Source organism: Cryptomeria japonica, chromosome 5 (assembly GCF_030272615.1).
Source record: "Cryptomeria japonica chromosome 5, Sugi_1.0, whole genome shotgun sequence".
NCBI classification, from domain to species: Eukaryota; Viridiplantae; Streptophyta; class Pinopsida; order Cupressales; family Cupressaceae; genus Cryptomeria; species Cryptomeria japonica.
In genome coordinates this window covers 217164781-217188492 of record NC_081409.1, presented here as the reverse complement: position 1 = coordinate 217188492, position 23712 = coordinate 217164781, and the positions used below count along the sequence as shown (strand labels likewise).

General features: G+C 37.4%; 1 protein-coding gene across 1 annotated transcript in view; it reads right to left on the bottom strand.

The window, feature by feature from the left end:
- Nucleotides 1-23712, bottom strand: part of LOC131064398 (alpha-mannosidase) — a 386960-nt gene that overhangs the window by 319567 nt on the left and 43681 nt on the right. The window contains exons 13-14 of the mRNA XM_057998531.2: nucleotides 19657-19722; nucleotides 19432-19488 (exon numbers count right to left, since the gene is read on the bottom strand). Coding sequence (XP_057854514.1) covers nucleotides 19432-19488; nucleotides 19657-19722 — 123 coding nt within the window. The remainder of the gene's footprint in view (nucleotides 1-19431; nucleotides 19489-19656; nucleotides 19723-23712) is intronic.

Below are 23712 nucleotides of genomic sequence, written 5' to 3'. Positions count from 1 at the left end.
ACCCCATTGAAGTCACATTCTCCCATGCTCTCCTATGGTTGGGCCCTCGAAGACATTTAGAATGTTTAATGATTGAATCAATAGTTCTGCTATTGATTATGATAATCTGATTTACTATTCTAAGATGAATCCAATAATCTGGTTTACTATTCTAATCTAATTTCTTGTTCTGATATGCATTCACCAATCTGACAACTGTTCTAATCACTAATCTATTAACTGGGATTATTGTTGTAAGAGATTTTCTAATCTGCTTGCAAGGCTTCAATCAGGTATTCTCTAAATCCACTTATTCATTTGGAAATCAAGAATTAGGGCATACCCAATCAGGGGACATTACACTATCCCTGTCACTCACTATGCTCCTGGGCTTCCCATGAAGTCTTAAAATCTGCCTAAAAAATAAATCAGCTACTTGTGTTGCAGTAAATGTTGCAAAAATAGCAAAGAAGTGTGCAAATTTGGTCAAACCATCTACTACAACATATATACATGTTGACATGTCTAAAGTTGAGGAACTACGACTCCATCTAGCCAACACAGAATAGAATGTACTCGCTGAGTATCCTATCCTCTCTTGCGATAAGGAAATCCCTAATGTTGTTTTTAATTGATCAATGGGGACGACCTCAAGGTTTCGATTGTCAAGTCTTGACTGCAGGATAGCTCAACGGTCGATGTGTTTTGCTGGGAGCACAAGGGGACTTACGTTTTGCAACAAGCTGGTCTGCTGCGATTCTCAAACTGGGAAATTAAAGCAAAAGAGAAGGGTTCAGGAAGCCTAAGGATAAGGATGATAACAGTTGATGCAGCGGGTAGACAGATTTCGATAAACCAGCTCTTGTTTTGCCAGAGACACCCTCACAACTAGACAAGAACTGTGCAAGCTCCAAGGGATGAAGGATTTTCAGACCGGAGACACTCGTTTAAGGCACCCAGTTCTAGCGCAGCCTAAGACGAACACCTGCAGTTGAACTAAACACAGTTTGGGTTCAGACAAACCATGCACGGTGACCTACAATCAGCAAACCCCCAATGGTATGAACCAGAAATGCATCAAAAACCCCTCCACACTTCACCATTAAAATCCCTGCACTCCAAAATTAACTAGCTAAAAGAAACCATGCAAACAGAACGAAAACAAAGACAATAAAAACCACATTCAATGTCCATATATTTGCTTTAGCTACCATTACAACAATTTCTGCAGCATCTCTATGCTACTAAAATTTAACCTTCTACAATTAGCCTATTCTAACTTCTAAAATCCCACTACAAAATTCTAACCTTTTACAAAAGAAAGGCCTCTGCCTTTTATAGATTTTACATGTCAAACCGGTGACTAGGATTGATTGCATCCAAGGGTTGCAATCTGCCTTCCAGAAGCTGGCAGCTTTAACCCATGCCCACTCAATTTTCAGTTATCCCTTCAACCACTATCTCAACTACCTATCATTGTTTGGCATTAATTTGGTCAATCCGGTAGTTGAACATAACTGACCACAACTGACCTGTGTTCCACATTGTTTCAAAATATCTTGAGCGGGGCCCACAGGTAGTTTTACATTAAAACAATTTCAGTTTTTAGGAACTGAATTTCTAGAATTTCTTCCAACTGTGTATTTCTCGAGAATGCATACTTGTTGCATTCTGAATGTTCTTCGGTCTTTGGTCTTGGTGGTGGACTCCCCTCCGCGGTTCAGGTGGCACGCTTACCAATGCTTCGTTTTGTGCTCTGTGGTGCGATCCTCCATTTCCTCTTCTTGGTGTCAATCGCGATCACGACTCCTTGACGTTTCAAGCTTTATCCTGGTTCCTCCCGACGATGCCTTCTTGCAAACAATCAATTTCACCTTTAATCAATCAATTTGAAAAATTAATTAAATTAATTTAACAAACAATAAATTTTATTTAACGACGTCGGGCTTAGTCTCGATGAAGTTTGGGCTCGAGAAGCTCTTTGTGAGATGTATCTTTTAAATGTGTCTCACTTCTTTCATGAATTTCGATCTGTCTTCTTGATTCGTTCTCCTTCTTAGACAAAATTCGAGCTATCTTAGGCAAAATGAGCGAACTTCCTATTTAGACTTGTGCGATTTTAGGTTTGCTCGCATACACTTTTACCTTGATTTTAAAATTAAAAAAAAAACTCAGCATTTTCATTTAGAATAACTTATCTCTCACATCGACTTTTAAAGTTAAAAATGAACAAGCTCACAAAATAGGGCCGACAATGTGAGATTCATTTCAAAAGTTCACCAAAAGCCTTCAAAAGCATTGAAAGTCTTTAAATCCCACTTTCATAAGTCAAAATATGAGTTTCGGTTCAAAACTCAAAAATCGGCCTCCTAAGTCAAGAAAAGCGATTCATCACTACAATCTCACAAAACGCTTTAAGAGGCTGAATTTACTAGAATCACACAAAACTACTTCACATGGCGACAATTTGGAAATCTCACGAAAGGCATTTAAATACCAAAAATTTGGAAAAATCATGAAATGATTTGATACGCCAAAAGGGCGAAGAGCTTTCAAGTCAACTAAATAAGCCAAAAATCACTAAGGATTAATAAAACACTCCAAACACCAAAAGTAAGCTTCATTTCAAAAAGTGCACAAAACGCCTTTAATAGCTGAAGTTCACTAAACCTCACAAAAGCCTTCAAAAGGCCGAAAAAGAAGTCATCAAAATCGCGCAAAGTTACTTTAAAACGCGAAATTGTGAAAAGCTCTCAAAATGACTTGAAGTCCCGAAAAGTTCAAAGTCACACTAAAAGACTTCTTTAGCCGAATTCATTGAAAAAGCTCACAAAATGAGTCGATAAGCCGAAAATGAAGCTCACAAATTGTCCGAATGAGCCGAAATTCGCGAAGTATGAAAAACATACAAATTGATCTTCAAGCCGAAAAAATTTAAAAACTCGCAAATTTATCTACTTTGCCGAAATTCATCTAATTTCTCAAAAAGGGGTAAGTCTCTAAAGTCTCTAAAGTCGCACGAAATACCTTAAAAGGCCGAAAAGAAAAAGCTTGCAAATCCATTTAACTTGCCGAAGAACGAAAAAGAAAGTCTTCAAAGCCTAAATTGCACGAAGAGCACTCATTTCCCGAAAATCTTCAACGTCTCTGCAAATCGCAAAGAACATTTTGTTTGCCAATACTCTTCAAAGTCAAAAGAAGAATACCGACTCCAATCTAGCATAAAAGTCTTCATTGTTCACTTGAAAGTTTTCAAACCTCCTACATCACGCGATAAGCATCATTGCCCGAAATCTCCAAGTCTTTAAATCGCGCGATAAACGTTTTAGGTCTGAAAAGCTTCAAAAACATTCAAATCACACAGTCTTCATTAGTCTCTGCAATTCGAATCAGTGAACCATCACAGCATTTGGCGACAAACTTCCAAGTTTCTCACTCTGTTGGCTAGACAAACAAAATATAGGGGGGGGCGGGGGGGGGGGGGGGGGGGGTCCCTACGAAGAGGGGTGTGTGTGCAGAATGCACAACAATACAATCCTTGCCCTATACCTTGGGTGGCCCAATGATGAAGTCCATGGAGATACATTCCCATTTCTGATTAGGAATGGATAAGGGTTGAAGCAAACCAGCTAGATAAGTGTGCTCATTTTTGTTCTGGTAGCAAGTAGGGCACTCTCTAAACCAGAGAAATGGGACTCCCCCAGACTCGGCGAGTCCGAGTACGAGTCAGGCCCGACGAGTCCCAGGGACTAGGACTCGTCCGAGTCTGGCAAGTAAAATCGCCAGACTCGCCGAGTTGGCGAGTTTGGCCCAAACTCGCCAAACTCGGCAAGTCCCTAGCCCCAGACTCGGTCGGCGTCAAGCCAAAACAAAAACACAAAAAAAACTATTTTGCAATGTTTTTTTAAGTCTGTTTTTTTTGTTAATTATCTTCTATCCCTAAAAGTGACTTTCATTTCATTCACTTGCAAAAAAAAGGAGTAAAGTGAGTTGGGAAGAAAAACAAGGGTGCATAGAAGAAAAACCAGCAAGGAGGAAGCTCAAGTTTTCTTCAATTTGTCACATTGGAGCTGCATTGTGTTTCGATTTGGTGCATCAAGAGTTGGATAGGAAGACTTTGCAGCTCATTTCAAGCTTGTTGGAAGAGGTAAGATTGTTTTTTTGAAGATTAATTTGTTTCTTGTATGCAAAAATTCCATTTTCTATTCATTTATTTTGAAAGTTTTACATTTTCTTTCAAAATCTTTTGTATGTTTGTATGTAGCATGTAGTATGTAGTTGTAGTGTTGTACTATGTAGGGTTTGTAAATTTCTTTTTTTTTAAAATAGGGTTTCACAAACCCTACTTTAGTTCTTTTGAATGTATGTAATATGTATTAATTTTATTTTGTATTTGTAATGTTTTATTGCAGCAAACTTCACTTTATTATTTGCCTCAACTTCAAGTTTCACAAAACTATCCTAAAATGTCTACTTCAGCTTCTAGACCCCCCATTAGAAAGGACCCTGCTTGGAAATATCATGAGGATTTTCCAAGGCAAGGAAAGGGGCAAACAAAATGTATGTTTTGCAAAACAATATTCCATGGAGGTATATATAGGCTGAAATACCATATTGCTGGTGTGCATGGACATGATGCCGAACCATGCCTAAAAGCAGTCCCTGAGGCCGTACGTGAATGTTATGTAATGGTTGAGGAGATTGAAAGGAAAAAGAAAACAAAAGGAGGATCGAGCGGCCATTGGGAGAGAGACGGTTTTAGGAAGAGGGACATAGTTAGGTTGTGTTGGAGGCCCTTCTTCCTTACCTCCATATCGTCCCACTCAGTTTGCTACTGTTGGTGCTTCCGTTTCTGCTTCTGCTTCTATAAGTGGCAGTGCCACCGCCACTTCTCATGCTTCTAGCACTAGTAGTTGTAGTGGGAGTGTTGCCATTGGACCTAGGATTCGTAAATCTAGGTTGGATTCCTTCTTTGTGCCTCGCACTACTCTTGGGTCCCAATCGTCGCTTGAGGGGGCATGGGTTGGAACAAGGAGGTCCATGATGCTACTAAAATGGCAGTTGGCAGGTTTTGGAGCTACAGTTGTATTCCATTCTTTGTAGCCAGGTGAATGTTTTACTAACTTTTATGTTTGAAAACTTTGATTGTTTTGATTTTTATACTTAACTTATCTCATTGAATTTTTATACTTAACTTATCTCATTGACTTTCTTTGCAACAGGTCTCCTTATTGGCAACAAATGGTTGATGCCATTACCATATGCGGAGCAAGGTTCAAAGCCCCTAGTGAGAGTGATTTGAGGGGACCCATTTTGTCTCAAATGGTGGATGATGTGAAGAAGGATTTAGATGAACAACGCCAGATATGGAGCACTAAAGGTTGCACCATCATGACTAAGGTTGGACGGATAGGAGAAATAGAACTCTCCTTAATTTTCTTGTTTCTTCCACAGGTGATTGATTAATTTTAGTTTCATATAGTCTTTAATTTTTTATTTTTTATCTAATGGTTTATTGAATGATCATTGACCTAGCTTTATTTTTTTATTTAAGAGGGCACCGTTTTCATCAAGTCCATTGATGCCTCCGCCCATTGCAAAAATGCCACCTACCTATGTGAGCAGATAGAGGAGGTGATTGAAGATGTGGGTGAGGAGAACGTGGTACAGGTGGTGACCGACAATGCAGCAAATTATGTTGGTGCGGGTAAACTTTTGATTACAAACTAATTTTGCTTGCAAATTAATTACTATCTTGTAGTTTGTACCTCCATTAATTACAATTTACAATGCAACAAATTATGTTGCTGCAGGTAGACTATTGATGGAGAGGCACCCATCTATAGTTTGGACTCCATGTGTTGCCCATTGCATTGACCTCATGTTGGAGGATATTGGAAAAATCCCATGGGTCAAGAGATGTGTAGAAAGGGCAAGAAATGTCTAGAAATTTGTATATAATCATTCATGGGTGTTGGCTCTTATGAGACATTACACAGAGCAGAAGGAGTTAGCTCGTCTAGGAATCACAAGATTTGCCACAAACTTCCTCACATTGCAGTCCATGCTTAAGTCTAAGTCTGCCTTGAGACATATGATTGTTGGTGAGGAGTGATCTTCCTCATCCTATGCTACCACCCCTACAGGGAAAGATATGGTAGAATGCATTTTTGATCAGCAAGGCTTTTGGGTCCCTTGTGATGAGATAGTGAAAGTAATTTTTTTATAAATTCTACAATTTAAATTTTAACTTCATGTTTTATAACTTATTATATGTATTCTCTTATTTGCTCATTTTTCTAAATTACACAATATTTTCAATTTTGCAGTTTGTTAAGCCCTTGGTGGTTTTGTTACGAGTTGCGGATGGAGATAAGCCCGCAGTGGGCTATATATATGAGGGCATGGATAGGGCGAAGGAGGCCATCAGATTCGTCTATGGAGGAGATGAGAGCAAGTATGGTCCCATTTGGGAGATCATTGATAGGAGATGGCATCATCAACTTCATAGGCCCATCCATGCGGCAGCCTATTATCTAAATCCGGCATTTCGTTTTATCCCTTCTTTCAAGGCTGATGTGGAGGTCCTTAATGGGCTATACGCAATCATGGAGAAGATGGGACCTGTTGGTACTTCTCAGATAGACCTTCTTCGAGAGCTACAGTTGTTCTCAGGTGCACAAGGGGAGATCTTCTCTCGTCTTGTCGCCAAAGACAACAGGACAACTATGATGCCAGGTAAAAATAAATTGTATGGCTTAATTTTAGTTTTATTCAGTACTATATTGTAACTTGTTAAATGAGTTCATGAGTGAGACTGATTTTATTTATTTTTCTCATTTCAAACTCAGATCATTGGTGGAGCTTTTTAGGCCCAGAGACACCAAATATTCAGAAGTTGGCCATTCGCATCTTGAGCCAACCATGCAGCGCATCAGGTTGTGAGCGCAATTGGAGTATGTTTGAGCACATACACTCCAAGAGGCGCAATAGATTATTTGTGGAGAAGATGAATGATCTCGTCTTTGTTCACTACAACCTCCGCCTGAGAATGAGAAAGAATGCATTAGTTGACATCTCTCCTATCATTCTATATGAGGTTGATCTTGAAGCAAAGTGGGCCAATGAGAATCAGACAGCTCCTGGGACTCCTACAGCCGTCTTTAGTGATGATGACATTGATTGGATTGACCAGGTGGATATAGAGGTTGAGGCTGTAGCCATGGCAGAGGAGGAGCAGAGAGCACGAGCAGAGACAGGAAATACTGAGACCCAGAGTGACACAGTTGTTCCTGATGTTGGTGAGCATGACAGAGTTGTTCCTAATGTTGGTGAGCATGGCATGGTGTCACGGGGAGCGACTATGGCTGTTGAATCATCCAGGACCTACTTTAAATGCCTTCGTAGGGGGCCAGGGCAAGAGGGTGCACGGCCCTCTAAGCCATAGGCTTGTACACTTGTAGTTGTAGTTAGTATTTACTATTTACCTTTGGTATTTGTATGAAACATTTGATGATGATCATATGATGACATGGATTTTTTATTCCATGAGTTTTGTAATATTTTATACATTTGACAATATTTATATATCTATGTTTGTTATTTTCTTCAGCTACAATTTGCGTTTATGCTTATGTGATTGATGTATACTTGTGTATGTAATCAAATGAGCCGAGTTTGATGATGTTTTTGTGTCTTTAAGGTGTATTCAATAAAGGGTGTCTAAAACAAGTTTTAAATCTTTAAAAATCTCTAAATTTCTTGAGTTTTTCACTTTCCCGAGTCCAGCCGAGTCTAGAGCCGAGTTTGATGCCGAGTCCCGAGTCCGAGTCTGAGTCGGCCTTGCCGAGTCCGAGCCGAGTCCGAGTCCCATTTCTTTGCTCTAAACTAATTAGGACTTCATTTTTTAGTCATTTCCATGTGAACCTCTCCCGGATCTGCTTGTAAGTCTTAACAAATCTGGAGTGACCAGCCATAGGTGCATCATGAAAAGTCCTCAATATCTTCACCTTAAGTTGTGAAGTAGGCACCAAATAGATTCTCTCCTTGTAAATGATCAGCTCATTGAGCTCTATGTGCCTGTCATCATGAATAGTGCCCTGAATGATTCTTTTGCACAAGAATCCTTAGCATACTCTATTGAAATCAACTCTCTCCAACCAATAATGATCTCAACTAATGAACACAAACGAGGCCTCCCGGAAAGTGCATCAACAACTACATTCCCTTTCCCCTTAACATATACAATGTCAAAATAATATGCCTATAGTCTACTCACCCACTTCTATTGCCTATCGTTGAAATCTTTTTGGTTCATGAAATATTTGATGCTATTGCGATATGCTTTGGTGATGAATTTGCCCCTTACCAAATATAGTCTGAATTTGGCCATGGCATGCATGATGGACAACATCTCCCTATCATATATGGAGTAGCTCTTCTCCACGCCTCTCAAATTCTTGCTTTCAAAGGCTATGGGATACTTCTCCTACATCAAGACAACACCAATCCCCTCTCCTGAAGCATCACACTCCAACTCGAAAGGTTTGGAGAAATCTAAAATTGCCGACACTGGGCATGTAGACATCATATGTTTGTAGAGCTCAAAACACTTGTGTTGAATCCCACAAGCTTCCTCTTACCTTTTAAACAGAGATAAGAGGACTTGCCCAAGTCATGGCGAAGATCCGTCCTAGGAACAAAGGAAGCTGTCACATGCTCCTTTTACTTTCTATGATTAGCACCCTTACCAACAACCATCGAACTCCACATCAATACCAAAAAAATTTACTTCTAAGATAGAAATGTTTAGTCACATTACATGTAGAAATGAATGGATCTAAGATAAATACATGCTATGAAATTGTATTTATATTCATTGCTTAAAATATGTCATAGCAAGTGGTCGCTAGATTGGTTGAGGGCTACTCTAGATAAGCCCCTTGGATGCTCACTTTTTCATAAAATCTGCTAAAAAACTCCAGAAACTAAGAAGGGTCATGATAGCAGAATGCCCCTTTGGTCCAATAGTTAACAAGAAAAGCAATTAACCATTCCTTACAAATTCAACCAAACAATAATTACATAAGCATATTCAAATAACCTTTGTTCAAAATTTTATGAAGGGGAGAAATTGACCATACTAAGGGAAGCCAACCAAACAAATAACAACATACAAATCACTCCAATAATCATTGCACCTGAATTTGGCCATGCTGCTGCTATTTGCTTTAAAACAAGATGTGAAATTTGTAGATAAAAAAAGGAGTTTCTGCACTCCTCAACTAATGTTGAGATGCCCTTACCAAATAGAAAAAAGGATGATTTTCAAGATCAACTCTAAGGGAAATATTAATAATGTTCCTAGCTTAGAGCCCCTTGGTAGGATGAATTCAAATGTGAGGATTTTGGATGATGATTGTGTAATGTCCTCAGTTTCAGGTTCTCTTGCAATCTAGTTGGCACTAAACTTCTATGTGTGTGTCAACGTTATCAGAGGAGCTATTTGATGTTTCCAGAGACTCAAGTGGTCTGGAGGACTCAGACACTACTTTTCACAGTGATTTTCAACTTTTGGTGTGTTCTCCAAGAATCTTGGAGAGGGCATCTATTTATAGTAGGTTATCTAGTTAGTATCATTTTTTATTATTCATCATCGAGATTACTTCAATGCAGTCAAATTTAGATTCCAATGCTTTTTGGGAGTTTCCACAAAATGGGTGTATTAATGGCTTTATTTTAGTTATATTACTAAGGTTGCTAAATATTACTTAAATTATTTAAGATACACCTTAGTGTTATATCTCATTGGAACTAGGATGAAACATTTTAAATCATGGATGTATTTAACAGGGACCTTGTGTGGCAAATTATTGCTATTTTAATAAAAAGGTCTTTCCAAAGATAAAATATAGTTTTAATTAATAAAGTGAGTTTTCCAGGGTGACCCATGTAGTACAGCGGATAAAACATTTGCTTGGTGAAACCGCCACCAAGTTTCAAATCCCCGTTGGGATACTAGGCTCGCAAGCTTGGTACTTTCGCTGGGTTGGTGTGCTCATGGATTTGAACAGCGATAGTGTTTCAGCACCTTAAAAAGTGCCTATTACTGATCAAAAAAAAAATTAAAAATAAATAAATAAAGTGAATTTTAAATTGTAGATTTCGGAAGTTTGGCAGGAAAAAGAGTATAAAGGCATTTCATGGCCTCATTTGGCATTATGCAGATAATGTTATTTGTCTTTGGGGTTTCGAGGATTGTCTGTCTCAACATTCTAGAGGACGGAAACCCTCAAAGAAGAAGATTGGCTACAATGGTGAGAGATCCACCCTAATCAATGCAATGAGATTCATCCAAAGTCTCTGCTTGTGTGAAAAGGAGTTGCAAGATTCTAAGTTTAAGATTTTATCATTGCTAAGGTTCGCCAAATTTGCAGGTTCTGAACTTATATCAGTTTATAGGGAAATATACTATTGTTGTTTTGTTTGCAAGTGCAAAAGATTAAATTTTTGTGTAGTGTGTTGGTGAATGATTAATATTAAATATTATTATCTTCTGTTGGACCTGTTAAATTAGTCATACTTCCTATTGATTATTGACTATGCTCCCCAAGTCATTCAGTTCTAAAGGCTGTTGCATATTTAAATGAAGGCTTGTGATGTTTTGACACTACCAACCACAGTTTATTTAAGAAATTTCAGGAAGAAATGAAATTTTCACCCCTCATTTTTTTTTTTGGTTTTGTTGATAGAATAAGATGGAAATGCAGAAGTGTTCATGTTTCATGTTTCATTCATCATGATGTTGCATATATTGATATTAACATAACACTGAAAGAGAATAAACTTCTCATTGCATCAAATCATTTTAATATCCATTACAATATCAGAAAGTGTTGAACAATAATCTGAAATCAGTCTTAAGAAAATGATTTGCAGACCTGATTACACCTCCGGGTGAATAGAAAATTCATTCAAACTCCTCCAAATGACTTAATATGAATATCCATCTACTCCAAAACTGCTCTATCTCATTAACAAGCCAATCCAAAATGCAAAGACACCTCAAATAGAAGATTACAGGCCTCCATCAAGTGCAGATTTAAGTTCAATCTGAGAGGAAAGGCAATGAGGATGGGACGGCCTCCTAGAAGGGGCAATTTGCCTCTAAAAATGAATACATCATCAAACCTTCGAAGTGAATAGTCAAAAATGGTCACCTAGATATGAAGAATTCAAAGAAATAACACCTAGAATGATAATTATAAATCTCACAGAGATATAAGCAGAAATGTAATATCCAGTATTAACTTCTTCAGGGCATCTCCACCAAGCTCTACAGCATCCAATTTCTAATCCTCGCCCTGTGAGTCTTCTTCGTACACCTTAGATACTTCCCCATTCCCACTCGGCAGCCTCTGTTCGTACATCCCAAACACACCAACGCCGGATGTGCACAAATGAATATCGTACGACGGACTTTGCACTTCCTCAATTTGGCCAATTTGTAGCATGTTACAGTCGGGGTGGAAGACTTCATAATCCTCCATCTGCCAGTGAAATAATCCATTAAGAGAACTCATCTCATCCTCAAAGCAATCTTCCAGTTCAAGCACCGCTTCCTCGTTGGGTTTCATGCCTTTCCTCCCTCCGTCCATACCTAACTCTCCACCCTCAGACTCAAAATCTAAGGGTGCCAGTTCTTCACTCACCGCCTGGTTCCTCAAGTCAATGATGTGCTTCCTCCTGTCACTCTCAATCGAGAGTGTGTTTCGCTTTCAATTATGATTCGCCTTGGCAGTAATCAACCATCCCCTCCCAAGGAGTGCATCGTACGCCTTCTTCTATAACCAGATGACTACAAAGTCCAAGAAAAATAATTGTGTCCCAATCATTACTTTTTGTGCCATCAATGTTCCCAACGACTGGATGTCGTGCTGGTCGGTACCTACCAAGTGGAAGGTTGGCGAACAAAGCTTTGGCTTCCCCAGACATTTCCATGTGTCTTCTGGCAGTACATTTACCCCCGAGCCTCCATCGACAATGGTTTTTGTCAACTTCTTCCCCATTATTTCCATCTCGCCGACCACCAGCTTCCTCCCGATGCTCACCGTCAACAACATTGCATCACTGGACTCATTCCCTTCGGCTGATGGTTTTCCCATTAGTTCCTCCTCGTGTGGCTTACATTGTTTCCGGATGACTGTGTCATCACTGACTATGTTGGCAATTGCCATTCTCAGTTGGGGCATAGTTTGAAGAAGGTTTGCCACCTTGATGGGTACAGTTGTTTGTAGCAACTGTCGGACTATGTTCTTCTCTGACTCCTCCAATAACATACTTGCAATTTCATTGGAAGTTACTTGTTCCTTCGCCAACACTTGTTCTACTTCGGCTTGTTCCTTTTCCGTACCAGAGTTTGAATACATCGCCTTCTTTGTTTGTGCTCTTGTGATTGCCAAAACTATGTCCTCTTGTTCCTCCATGTCTAGCATATTAATACCCTTCTGATTCGGGCAGTTGGTGTCTTAATGGTCACCTAGTCCACACCATTTGCACAATAATTGTATGTTGTCTTTCTTGTTATGGCAGTCCCGTGCAAAGTGTCCCCATTCACTACATTGTCGGCACTATATGATAGGACGTCCTCTGGAGTCGTACTGTATTTGGTTTCGCCCTCGTTGATTTCCATAACCACTTGGCGATACATTCTGTGATTTCGATGGGCTGGACTCTCCCTATGTGAAGAGTACTTTTGTACTTCTCATCTTCAAATTGTACGGGCACTCCTTGATTGAATGCCCCAGCACTTGGCAAATTTTACAAAACATATTTCTCGGACAATTACCTTTCGTGTGCCCCTCCCTTTTGCACTCAATACACCATTGTTCATTACCTTCATTGCCGGTTCCTTTCTCAACCTTCAATTCTTTCATCATTCTCAACATATCCCGTCGAAGGGCTCATACGGTTTTGGATTCTTCGTCATTGCTACCTTTGGTGTTCTCATCATCATCGGTATTCCTCTTCTCTCGAGAGGAGGTTTTATTTTCACTCTCGATATCCATCGCTCTATTGTACGCATCGGCGTATGCGGATGGAGGCACTACTTTCATCTTCTTGCACAATGAGGGTATCAATCCCTCTGTGAACCACCTCTTCTTCAACCCGTCGGCTGGCTAGTTTTCCATCTTGTTCAACAGTTCTTTGAGCCTACGGTTGTAAGCGCGTACACTCTCATTTTTCCCTTTCTTAGTATTATAGATTTTGGCCACAATCTCATTATCATCCCTCAAGAGTTTGAACTCCTCCTGGAACGCCCTCTTCAGATCACTCCATCTCGTCTTGTGTTGGGCGTTGAGGTCTGTGTACCAGTCAATGGCGATCTCCCGAAGGGTGGTGGGAAATGCCTTCAGCTAGTAGTCCCTATCATCTTGGCCATTTGCCTCCCAAATGGTTATGCATGTTTTGCAATGCCGTACTGGGTCCTCCGACCCGTCTCCTGTGAACTTCGGCAGTTTTTGCTTCTCCCAGGTGTTCAACATTGTTTTCACTCGGAAGGTACGTGTGTATTCGACTTGTGTGCCAAACCTGGGTGGACTGTTTCGACCACTACGTTCTGGTGCTTTCCCTGCACTCTTGGCCACGCAAGCATCCTATACACGTCCACCTTCAGCGTCCCCAACACTTCGAGTACTTCCAGGTGTGTCGGACCTGAGTGAACTGTTCCGACTGCTACATTCCGATGCTTTCCTTGCACTCTCAGACACGCGCACGTCCTCTACACGTCCACCTCCAGCGTCCCAACACTCCGAATACTTCCAGGCTTCGACTCGTCTCTATGCTCCCTCCGGCCAAGGGTCGGCAGATCACCTAATTGCTTGGTCTTGAACACCCTGTGGCCGCTTCTCACCTTTGATGGGATCTACGGACATGAATTACTCAAGGTTGACCCGATTTCTTTACGGCAACAGCGCCAAAATGTTTACCGCTACAACTGGTAAATTAAATATAGGAAATAATAATGTACATGACAATGCATACCAAACACGGTAGTAAAATATATCTTTATTCGCACATTCAATTATTACAAAGAAGAGACCAAAGATGGTCGGCCAAGGATTACAATAGATCCGACAATACCATGCGCCTTCCTTGGCAGTACACGACATATTTAAAGGACTTGACGATTGCCGACAGGTACACAACCGTCAACCAATCGACACAACTACCCGAGACTGACAACCCACTCAATACAATTAATTAATACATTGTCAGATAACAAATATTATCAAACATAACAAGCAATTTATGCCAACAACAATGAGTAAGCTATGTAAACTATGTAAAGGACCTATGAGGTCTACTATTGAAGATGCAACAGGAGGTCACCATGTAAGATGTAACTAACAAAAAATAAGGAAAAAACACTAACTAACCTACTAACATATGTGCATGACTCATTGCTTATGTGTTTTCCATGTTTAGTTTTCTCTCTTTCATTTCATGAATGCTTAGGATGAATGGTTATGTTAATGCTTATTAAAGTTCTCTAAGTTTACTTGATCATATGCACACTAAGTATGGGTTTGCAATGTTCATCCAATTCTCATGTTGTTTCTTAGTTTCTACATGCATGTTGGCATCTAGTGTATCCTTACCTTTGCTCCATTCCTAACATATGCATGTTAATTATCTTATGTTAAATGTTGCACTTATGGTAATAGTAATTTGTATTCATCAATATCTTATTAAATGTACATTAGACTTTAATAGGAATTGATTGTGATAGTTTAATTAAGGTTAGGACAAGCGAGTCCTTACACTATCTCCAAAGAACTTCCCTCAAAGATAAATTAATCTGCTGCTTCTTCCTTTTCAAGGAGAACATCATGACTTTGGTTTTGTTGGTGTTCACTTGCATCCCATCCTTCTGGCAAAAGAGCTCTAAAGCCTTCAAACTCTCTTTGAATCCCTAGGCAAATTTCGCAATTACATTAAGATCATCCACATATAACAACAGCTTCACCATGTACCTTGCTAGCTAGATTCCCTCTACCATGGTATTGTTTAACCATTCTTCTCGTTTATCAATATATAAACCAAACAATGTGGGTGAAAGGGAACACCCTTGTTTGACTCCAATGTTGCTACCAAAGCACTCAGACATACCCTCTTTAGTTCTGATTTCAGCTCTAACCTTCTCATAAAGCTTGTAGAAAGCCACTCTATACTTATTTGAAATTCCAAGTTCTTCCATTCTACTCCACAACTTGTCCCAAGGAATAGTGTCAAAATCTTTTTTGAAATCAATGAAGCGAAAAAAGGCATCTCCACCTTGGGTGTCCCAAATTTTTTCAATGAAGTGTCTAAGAGTGATGCAATGATCAATGTAGGGTTTTTTGCCCTAAAACCAGCCTGCCCCTTTTCCCTCTTACCTTCTTTTTTTGCCCAACTATCGATTCTAAATTCTATCATGCTCCCAAAAAAATTTCAAGACGATTAACCATAATAGTATGGTAATTGGAAGGATTATTTTGTATAGAGGAATGATGACACTAGTTGTCCACTCAATTGGGAAGCTATTTTGTGTAATGACATTAAAGATTCTTTTGATGTGTGGGGCCAAAGTCTCAACACCCCATTTTAAAAATTCAGTCTGCAGCCCATCTCAGTCTTGAGCTTTGCTGCTTGCTAAATTCTTTATACTCTATTTGATATCCTCAACTAAGAGTTACTCTGTTGTACGTCAATTTCGGGAGGGCCACTTTTCTCTTATGTCCATTCATAATGGAGCTTCATATAATCTAACCATTGCACATCTGTGATATTATTCTCTATTTGTTTTCTCTTTTGCTACAGTTCCCACCAAAAACCTTTGGGGTTGTGATTCCCCAAAGAAATTAATACATTTATCCTTGAAATACAAAACTTTCCTTTTTATATTTTATCAGTTTTTTATAGTTTTTCGTGTTTTCAATGGTTGTCTCATTCTCTTTAAAGGATTTCTAGCAGCCTTGCATTCTTCAACATACCAAGGGTTAGTCGGAACAGTGTTTGAAACTCCCTTCATAGGTCGAAATCTCTTACAGACCTTTAAAGCTTTGTGGATTAAAGGTATTATCATACTGCTGCACTAAGTCACCGCATTCGCCGAATTTCGGCCATGAAGATCGAAATTCAGCAGATTTCAAAACATTAAAAAATATTCCATAAAATTCGCCATAGATTCGGTGTGGTAAAGGGCAAAACTTGTTCTAATAAAATATATTTTAAAAATCGTCGGGACTATGGAAAGCTCCACCAATCGTCGTCGAGAGTTTAGCGGCATCCATTCTATGACGGAGTGAGCTTTCGTAGGTCTTTTCGCGTAGAGTCTGTCCGTCAGTTCCAAAAGCCTCTGTCATTTCCCCCGCCCGACCGATAATATCGTAGAAGAGGCAGGCTTTTAAGTTTTATTCTTATTTTAACTTTTTTGGTTTTTCAAATTAAACTAAAATTATTTATACTTTATGTTATTTATACTTTTAATGTCTGTTATTTATACTTTATGTTTTACATCACGTCCATTTGTTATTATATAATTTTGTTTATTATTCAATATATTAAAACTTAATATTTTAAAATATTTAAATTAAATTATTATTATAATATATTTATTTAATATATAAATTTAATATATTTTTATATATTAATAATATTTTAAATTAAAATTTTAAGCATTATTTATTATTATTTTATTTTTTTATGTTTAACTTTATTAGTATATTTAAATATATTAGCATACTATATTACTTTATTACTCATTTTCAATTTATTACTTATATATAAAAAAAAAAGATTATATAAGGCGAATTTAATGCCAAATTTTTTTACGAATTTTTTGCCCTTGCCGAACTTCATCCGAATTTTATGGTTGCCGAACTTGAATTCAAATTTGAACACGGTGACTTAGCTGCTGCAAATATAATCCCTTTCTTTACTGTTTTCTTTGCCTTCTATGCTGTTTTTTCCTAACTGAAAGTGTCATTGAAGTGCAGCAGCAAAAAGCTTGTGATTTTCTTGATTCACAAGAAATCTACCATGAGAATGGACTTTCTTGTGCAACTGTTGGTTCTGCTCTCTAGGTATACCATTCGTGTGTTAAACTTCTAATTCTTGCACACTGAAATATTTGAATAAGTAAAGGCAATATCAATAACAGAATATGTGAGGCAATATCAATAACAGAAAAGAGTGTAAATACTAGACGTGAGCCCACTGATTTGGTAAGTTGATTTGAGTTTGTTGCTGAGAGGAATACCTTGTTCTGCTCTGGGTCATAGGTCTTAAAAAGGAGCATTTTTTTATGTAGCTGGATAAATTGGTATGTTGCTGTTTGGAGTGAGCATTGAACAACTTTTCTGGGCAGCTATAATTAGAGGTTTCAGTCAATACTCCAGATATCAGTGCTGGGCAATTTTTCCTATGAATTAACAGTGTTTTATCATCATATGTGAGTCGAAGATGCTGGCCTGGCATGAAAAAGAAACAAGTCAGATGTCTACATTGCTGGTCGACCAAACAGAGAGGCCGTGTGAATGTTTGACAGACTGTTAAAGTTTGGAGGACTGTGGGAGTTCTGAAAATAAATTTGTGAGGGCTGGAGCAGGTGATTAGAGGTATTGTTTGGAGTTGTTCCATTTTAGTTGCTGGTGCAGTAGAAATGATTAATCCTTGTAAAAAGATCAGAAACTAATGCTGACAAATCTGTATTTGGTAAAAAACAGTTTATGAATAAACGAAGGGTTATTTCTACTCATGCTTTTGGACTAAAATCTCTGTTTTCAGTCTTAAAATGTTGAAACTGTTCTTATTAATGAATGCTTAGCCTGTAATCAATTACTATACATGCTACATCATTGCACTCAAAGTTATAGCAAGCATTATTGCAAATCTGAAACTACAACAGGACACCCATATTCTCCTCTGCAAGAAATTTTTAGACATAATGTCTGCTTATTGAATTTCGAAATGAACTGCAAAAATTAGATCAGCAACAGGAGTGGCTCCTTACAGATTGTACGAAGTGGGTAATTGTTAGTGAATGCTTGGCAGGTATGATCCAAGAAGAAAATGTCAATAGCCCAATGTGTGTGACTTTCCATTTACCTAACTCACCCTTCGCAATTAAGGAAAAAAGGAAGATGGATCTGGATATAAGGTTTTCTAGAAACCCCTTGTTTTCTTCTAGTTCATGTTTGGTAAGTAAAAAGAAAAAATCAGCCAGGTAGGATATATACTTCAACATGCCCATGGGTAGAGCTGTCGGCAGTGACCAAAGCTCTCTGGAATAGTGCAGCTTCAAGCCACCTTGAAATCAGGTGGTCACTTATCTTCTTGGGGTGGTTTGCCCTATGTTCACTGTTTTTGTCCCCTCTGCTGAGCTGATGTTTGGTATGACTGTTGGTGGTTTACAGTCTCAATGCTATTTGTTCATTGCTCCTGTCTTTGTGATGTTTATTGAGCTTATTTGATGTATCTTTTTCTTACCTTTGTAACAGGGTGTTGGGACCCTTTCAAATTCCCTCCTTTACCAATAAAATTTTGCACCTAAATTTTATTACATAATTTCATCATTACTTCGTGACTACACTTTTGTCTAAATACACACAAGGTAGTCTCTCCATTGGTGCTTGTGTTGGTAGTTTACATCTTGTGATTAAAGACTTATTATAGCAGAAAACATGCATATTGATTAGATTGTCACTAAAAAATTGTATGCAAATATTGAGATGCATGGACAGATGAAAAAATTCAAATGTCCTTATCTGTAATGTAGCATAGATAAATGGAAGACATGCCATGTTATATGAATATTTCTTCAAGAAGGTTTATCAATCTTGGATCATTAGAAAACAAGGAACTAGAAATAGTGCAGTTTTTTTTTACAAGACATATTAGCCTTCCAATTTGGTAACAAAGTCACTGTTTTGGATGCTATCAATTCTACAAAATAGCTTCTCTTTAAGATTTATTTATTTATCAGCAATATAAAAGCAGTTGTTTCTACACATTTTAGCCAGAACAGCTTTACAAATGGCATTCTATTTCATTTAAAAAAAAGGTGATGGGTTCTCAAACAAACAAGTAATTAACAGAAGTAATGAAAACAAAAAATTGTTAATGACATAAATTTATCCTTGAATTAAAGTCGGTTTGGCTCAATGGTGTCCAGAAAAGGGGACTACAGAATTAAGGTAAACCTGAGTATGTAGAACCTTGTAATGTATAAACTTCACAATGATAAGGCTAGAAATACCAATAAATTTGTCAAAAAGAAACAGCCAAACTGAGAATAACGAATCACCAATCTTGATTCTATTTAGAAGTAGCATTGACTCAAAAATTCCCAAAAAAGGTAACCGTACACTAAAACAAAGTGCAAAAACTTAAGTTGAAAGCAAAACATACAGGCACTTTAACAATTTGCTCTCGCTTCCAACCAAGAGGGTTGTATATCACCACAACCTAAAACAAAGATCATTGTGAATCACTTATCCATGATAAAATGAACATATTCTTTATTTATTGTCCACAATATATAGTCCTGGAATAATCTTGTTTTCTCTCAAAGAATAACTTAAACTATAAAACTAATTTTACTTTCCAATAAAAATAAGAAAGGGTTTATCTTACCAGGATCTTGCCCAGTGGAAGTTTTGTTTCTGTTGGTGGGCAAATGCTGATATTTAGGCTTCTACACTGTAATTTTCAGATTAAAGTCAAACATAGCATATGGACCTCCCAAAAAGTATTATAATAGTTGTATGATTCTTATGCCATAGAATATCTATGTAGTTGACAGTAAAAAATGCAGCTAGATGAGCTTAGATTTTGCATGATACATATCCGAAAATTAAAGTATAATATTAGAGTAAAATGAAAAGATAGTAAATAACAGTATATGACAATTTTTTTCTTGCAAAGTGATTGCCAATTTAAAAAATCCTCATCCACATAAATTAAGAATGAATATTTTGAAAATAATAGTAAGGATGGTTAATGAGATACAGTAATCTGCTTTCATTTCTGACCAAATGCATCTTTTATGTAATCAGATGTATCTTTTATGAGTTCAAATTAGTGTTGAACCAGTCTAAAATCATGATTCAAGTGGCAAAAACTGATTAAGGTTGCGATCAGAAAATGTCAATTTAAAACATAAAGGAGATGTCATGCTTCTAGCATGGCAACACACATTCATACTTTTTAACATACTCTCTGTTGTCCTCATTTTTGTTTTCAAAAATGAAGGACCATTACATGAAATTTTTGTGAAAAAATGAAAATTTTACTCTATGACACGCTTCCCGATGCAGAATTTCGACTAATCCTTGGACTGGATAAATCCTCAGTCCATTCTCGAACCACATTTTGAATTTCATCGCATTCTGGATTCGTTTGCTATGTCTTTCCTTCAATTTTGGGTTTTTTCTCCCTAACTGTAGGTGGGAAATTTCTCTTGAATTGCAAGTTTTAATGATTTCCATTGTTTTGGTCTTTGTAGGGAAATTTTTGGCTAATTACAAGTGCACTTTATTGAAAAATAAGAACTTGTAATTTGCTTTTTATTTCCCCCTTGATGCTTTTTGGCTTTTTAAGTTAAAACAGGGATTTTTTGGATAAGTTACAAGTAAACTTGTAATTCTTTTCTAAAACCCCTACTTTAATGTCTTTTGCTTGTAATAGGGATTTTAAACCTCTATTACATATGTGCAAGTTATTAAAACTTGTTGTAGGGATTTTATTTTCCCTTTACAAGTAATTTGTAACTTGCACATCTCTCTCCAAAACACGATTTTGCCTAGAATTGAAATAAAGTGACATTTTAAACTTGCTATTTTGCCCAAAAAACCCGATTTTCTTTATTGCATGCAATTTTAAACTTGTTGTTCTTTCCCAAAACCCTGACCAGCAATATTGGAGGATTTTGTTGAAGATTTTCAATGATTTTTGTGGAGAAATTCAAGGAGGAGGAAGGCGTTTTGGATTCCTTGCTATTTTCATGCATTTTCCAACTCTCTTCATGCCATTTGGAAGACATTATCGCTGGTTTTATGGGGTTTTAATAGCAAAAACATTTTTGAAAAATGCCACGACTTGCCTCATTCAAGTGCCACGAATCTTATCTTTCCTAAATCGTTTTGGCTTGTCTTACCTAGGCGTGGAGGTTGGGTGCTTTACTTGACCGATTCTTCATGCTTTTAATGGGCATTTTGATATATATGGCATTTTTTCAAAAACGTAGCTAGGGTTTTGGAATGCGGTTAATTTTTTTTTAAGAGTTTTCCTTCCTTCTTTCAAAGATTGATCATCTTTTTGAAGAGGCATTTTCAATTTGAAGCAAGGTTTGATTTCTTTTCTTTCTTTGTTTCATTTTCTTGTTTTCTTGTCTTCTTGTTTTTCCTTTTTGGTTGTAAATTTGTATATGATTATTTTGCCCCAAAAATTGGTTTTGTGAGAGAGTTTTTCCCCTTGATATGCAATTTTTGGATTGCGTTGTTCTTCTCCATTTTCCCTCTTTACTTGTATTCGGGATTTTAAATCCCAATTACAAGTTGGCTGGAAATATTTGTTTTTCCCTTACAATTAAAAGAATTTAACCATCTTTGGTTGAAATTCCAACTTGCAAAGATGAAAAATACCCATTCTTTCAAAATCGGGTTTTTAGAACCGAATTACATGTTGAAAGTTCTTCCCATTTTCTTGAAGACGATCTTCCCAAAATCTTTTCATTTTCACTCATATTCATTTCCATCATCCGTACATACCATTTCATCCACTCATTTCACACCTTCATTCATTTTCCCCATTTAAAGTCTACCTGCGGTCAGCCATCCAGAACCCGAAATTGGTCCAAAATACACTCAAAAAACACTTGAAAATGAGTTCTAAAGGTCCAAATTACAAGTGCAAACTTGTAGTTACCCATTACACATATGAAGTTGCATGTTTGTTCCCCGCAATTGCAAGTTAATGCTCTTGTTTTCCCCACACATGTAATGCAACTTCCAAAACCCGAAATTCACTTGTGAGCCCATTTTTGCATCAATTTATCTCTTCCCTTGTCAGTCTGGTTTGCACACACGATCTACCAAATCAATGGATTAAGGCATGGGCCTTATTTTGCAAGCAAATTTCAAGAATGGAGGATGATACAAAAAAGAGATACAACAACAATTCACGGTTGAGAGCATAGAATGCTTTCAAGACAAAGATGGTCATGACATGAAAAGAGGAAGGCAACCCTTTCCCTCCTGAAAAGATAGTACTACCCCAAGCAAGAAGACAAGGATGCAAGTTCCCATTCTGGTTCAAGATGTCTTTACCAATCCAGAATACTTCAAGTTCTAGCATCTTGAAGCGACATGAAGATCATCACAACACAAAGGATGGTGCAGTTAGAGTCATGTCTTTAGACACATGGAATAGTTTTAGTTATGCATTTGCAATTTTGTTTTGACAAGTTACATGTAAAAAAAAATAACTTTGTAATTGCAAGTTAACTTATTACTTGCACCTTTGTAATTACATGTAAAGCAACTACAAGTTGTGTTCAATTAGGACTGTAGTTGGAATAAGTCTTAGTTAATTATTGAAGTCTTAGTTAGTTATTGAATAAGTCTTGGCGGTTGAGAGAATCTCTCTAGTTAGTTAGGATCCTCCCACCTTTTTCTCAAGGCTCCTCTTCTATAAATACTTGAGGGGTCTATTGTAATCTTTATCTTTTGGAAAGCAAGCAAAAACTCTGCCAAATTTACAGCAAATAAGTCTTTGAGCTTTCATGTGTAAATTCAAAAATTGAAAGGAATAGAAGGAAATTGCTCAAGCTTTGAGTCTTTGTGCTACATACTTGAGTTTGTGTTCTATATTATCTTTCTTGCAAGTGTTTCTTAAAGAGCTTAATCACATTTGATTTGCAGTCTTTGTGCTGCAAGTATTTGAGGTTAATATAGATTAAAATAAATATTCTGTTGAGAGAAGCTGTAAGTCTTTGTGCTTTCACTTGTTCTTAAGAGAATTTAGGAGCAAATTTTGTGAGAAATAGTTGTGATTCTTTGAGCTTATACTACTTCCCATTGTTTTAAGTAGAAAAGAATAAGATATTTCAGTCTTTGAGCTGTTATAATTTGTTCTTGATAGAATTAGAATAGAAAAGGGTAAATAGGACTTCATATAATCAAGTCTTTGAGCTTGATATTGTTGTCCTGTCCCGAAGGAAGTGACGGAATTCTTTGAGCATTTTGGAAAACTTCATTTCCCTTCTCTCATTTCATTTCGAAAGTTGTTACTGTTATTTTATATCAAATCACTATCACTTTTCTATGAAGAGAAAAGGATATTGTCTTTCTTGAAAGAAGAAGAAAGATTGCTATCCCATCCTATTTTATTTTCAAAGTTGTAATTAGATAGGGGGAGTCTTCCCTTAATTAGGAGAGTTTTACTCACACGCTGTGGTTGAAACCACAATTTTGTATATTTCCCCAAGTGTATAAAATTTTCAACCAACACTCTCTAGCCCACATTCATATTTGTCAGCACACTCTCTAGCCCACTAGAAAATAAAGTGTTCAAGTTGAGGTAAACCTAGCATACCTTCGATTACTTTTGATGATATTAGGAAGAGAATTCTTGATCAGTTGCTTAGAATTTTATTTTAAGTGACAAGTAGACCATTCAATCATCTTTTGA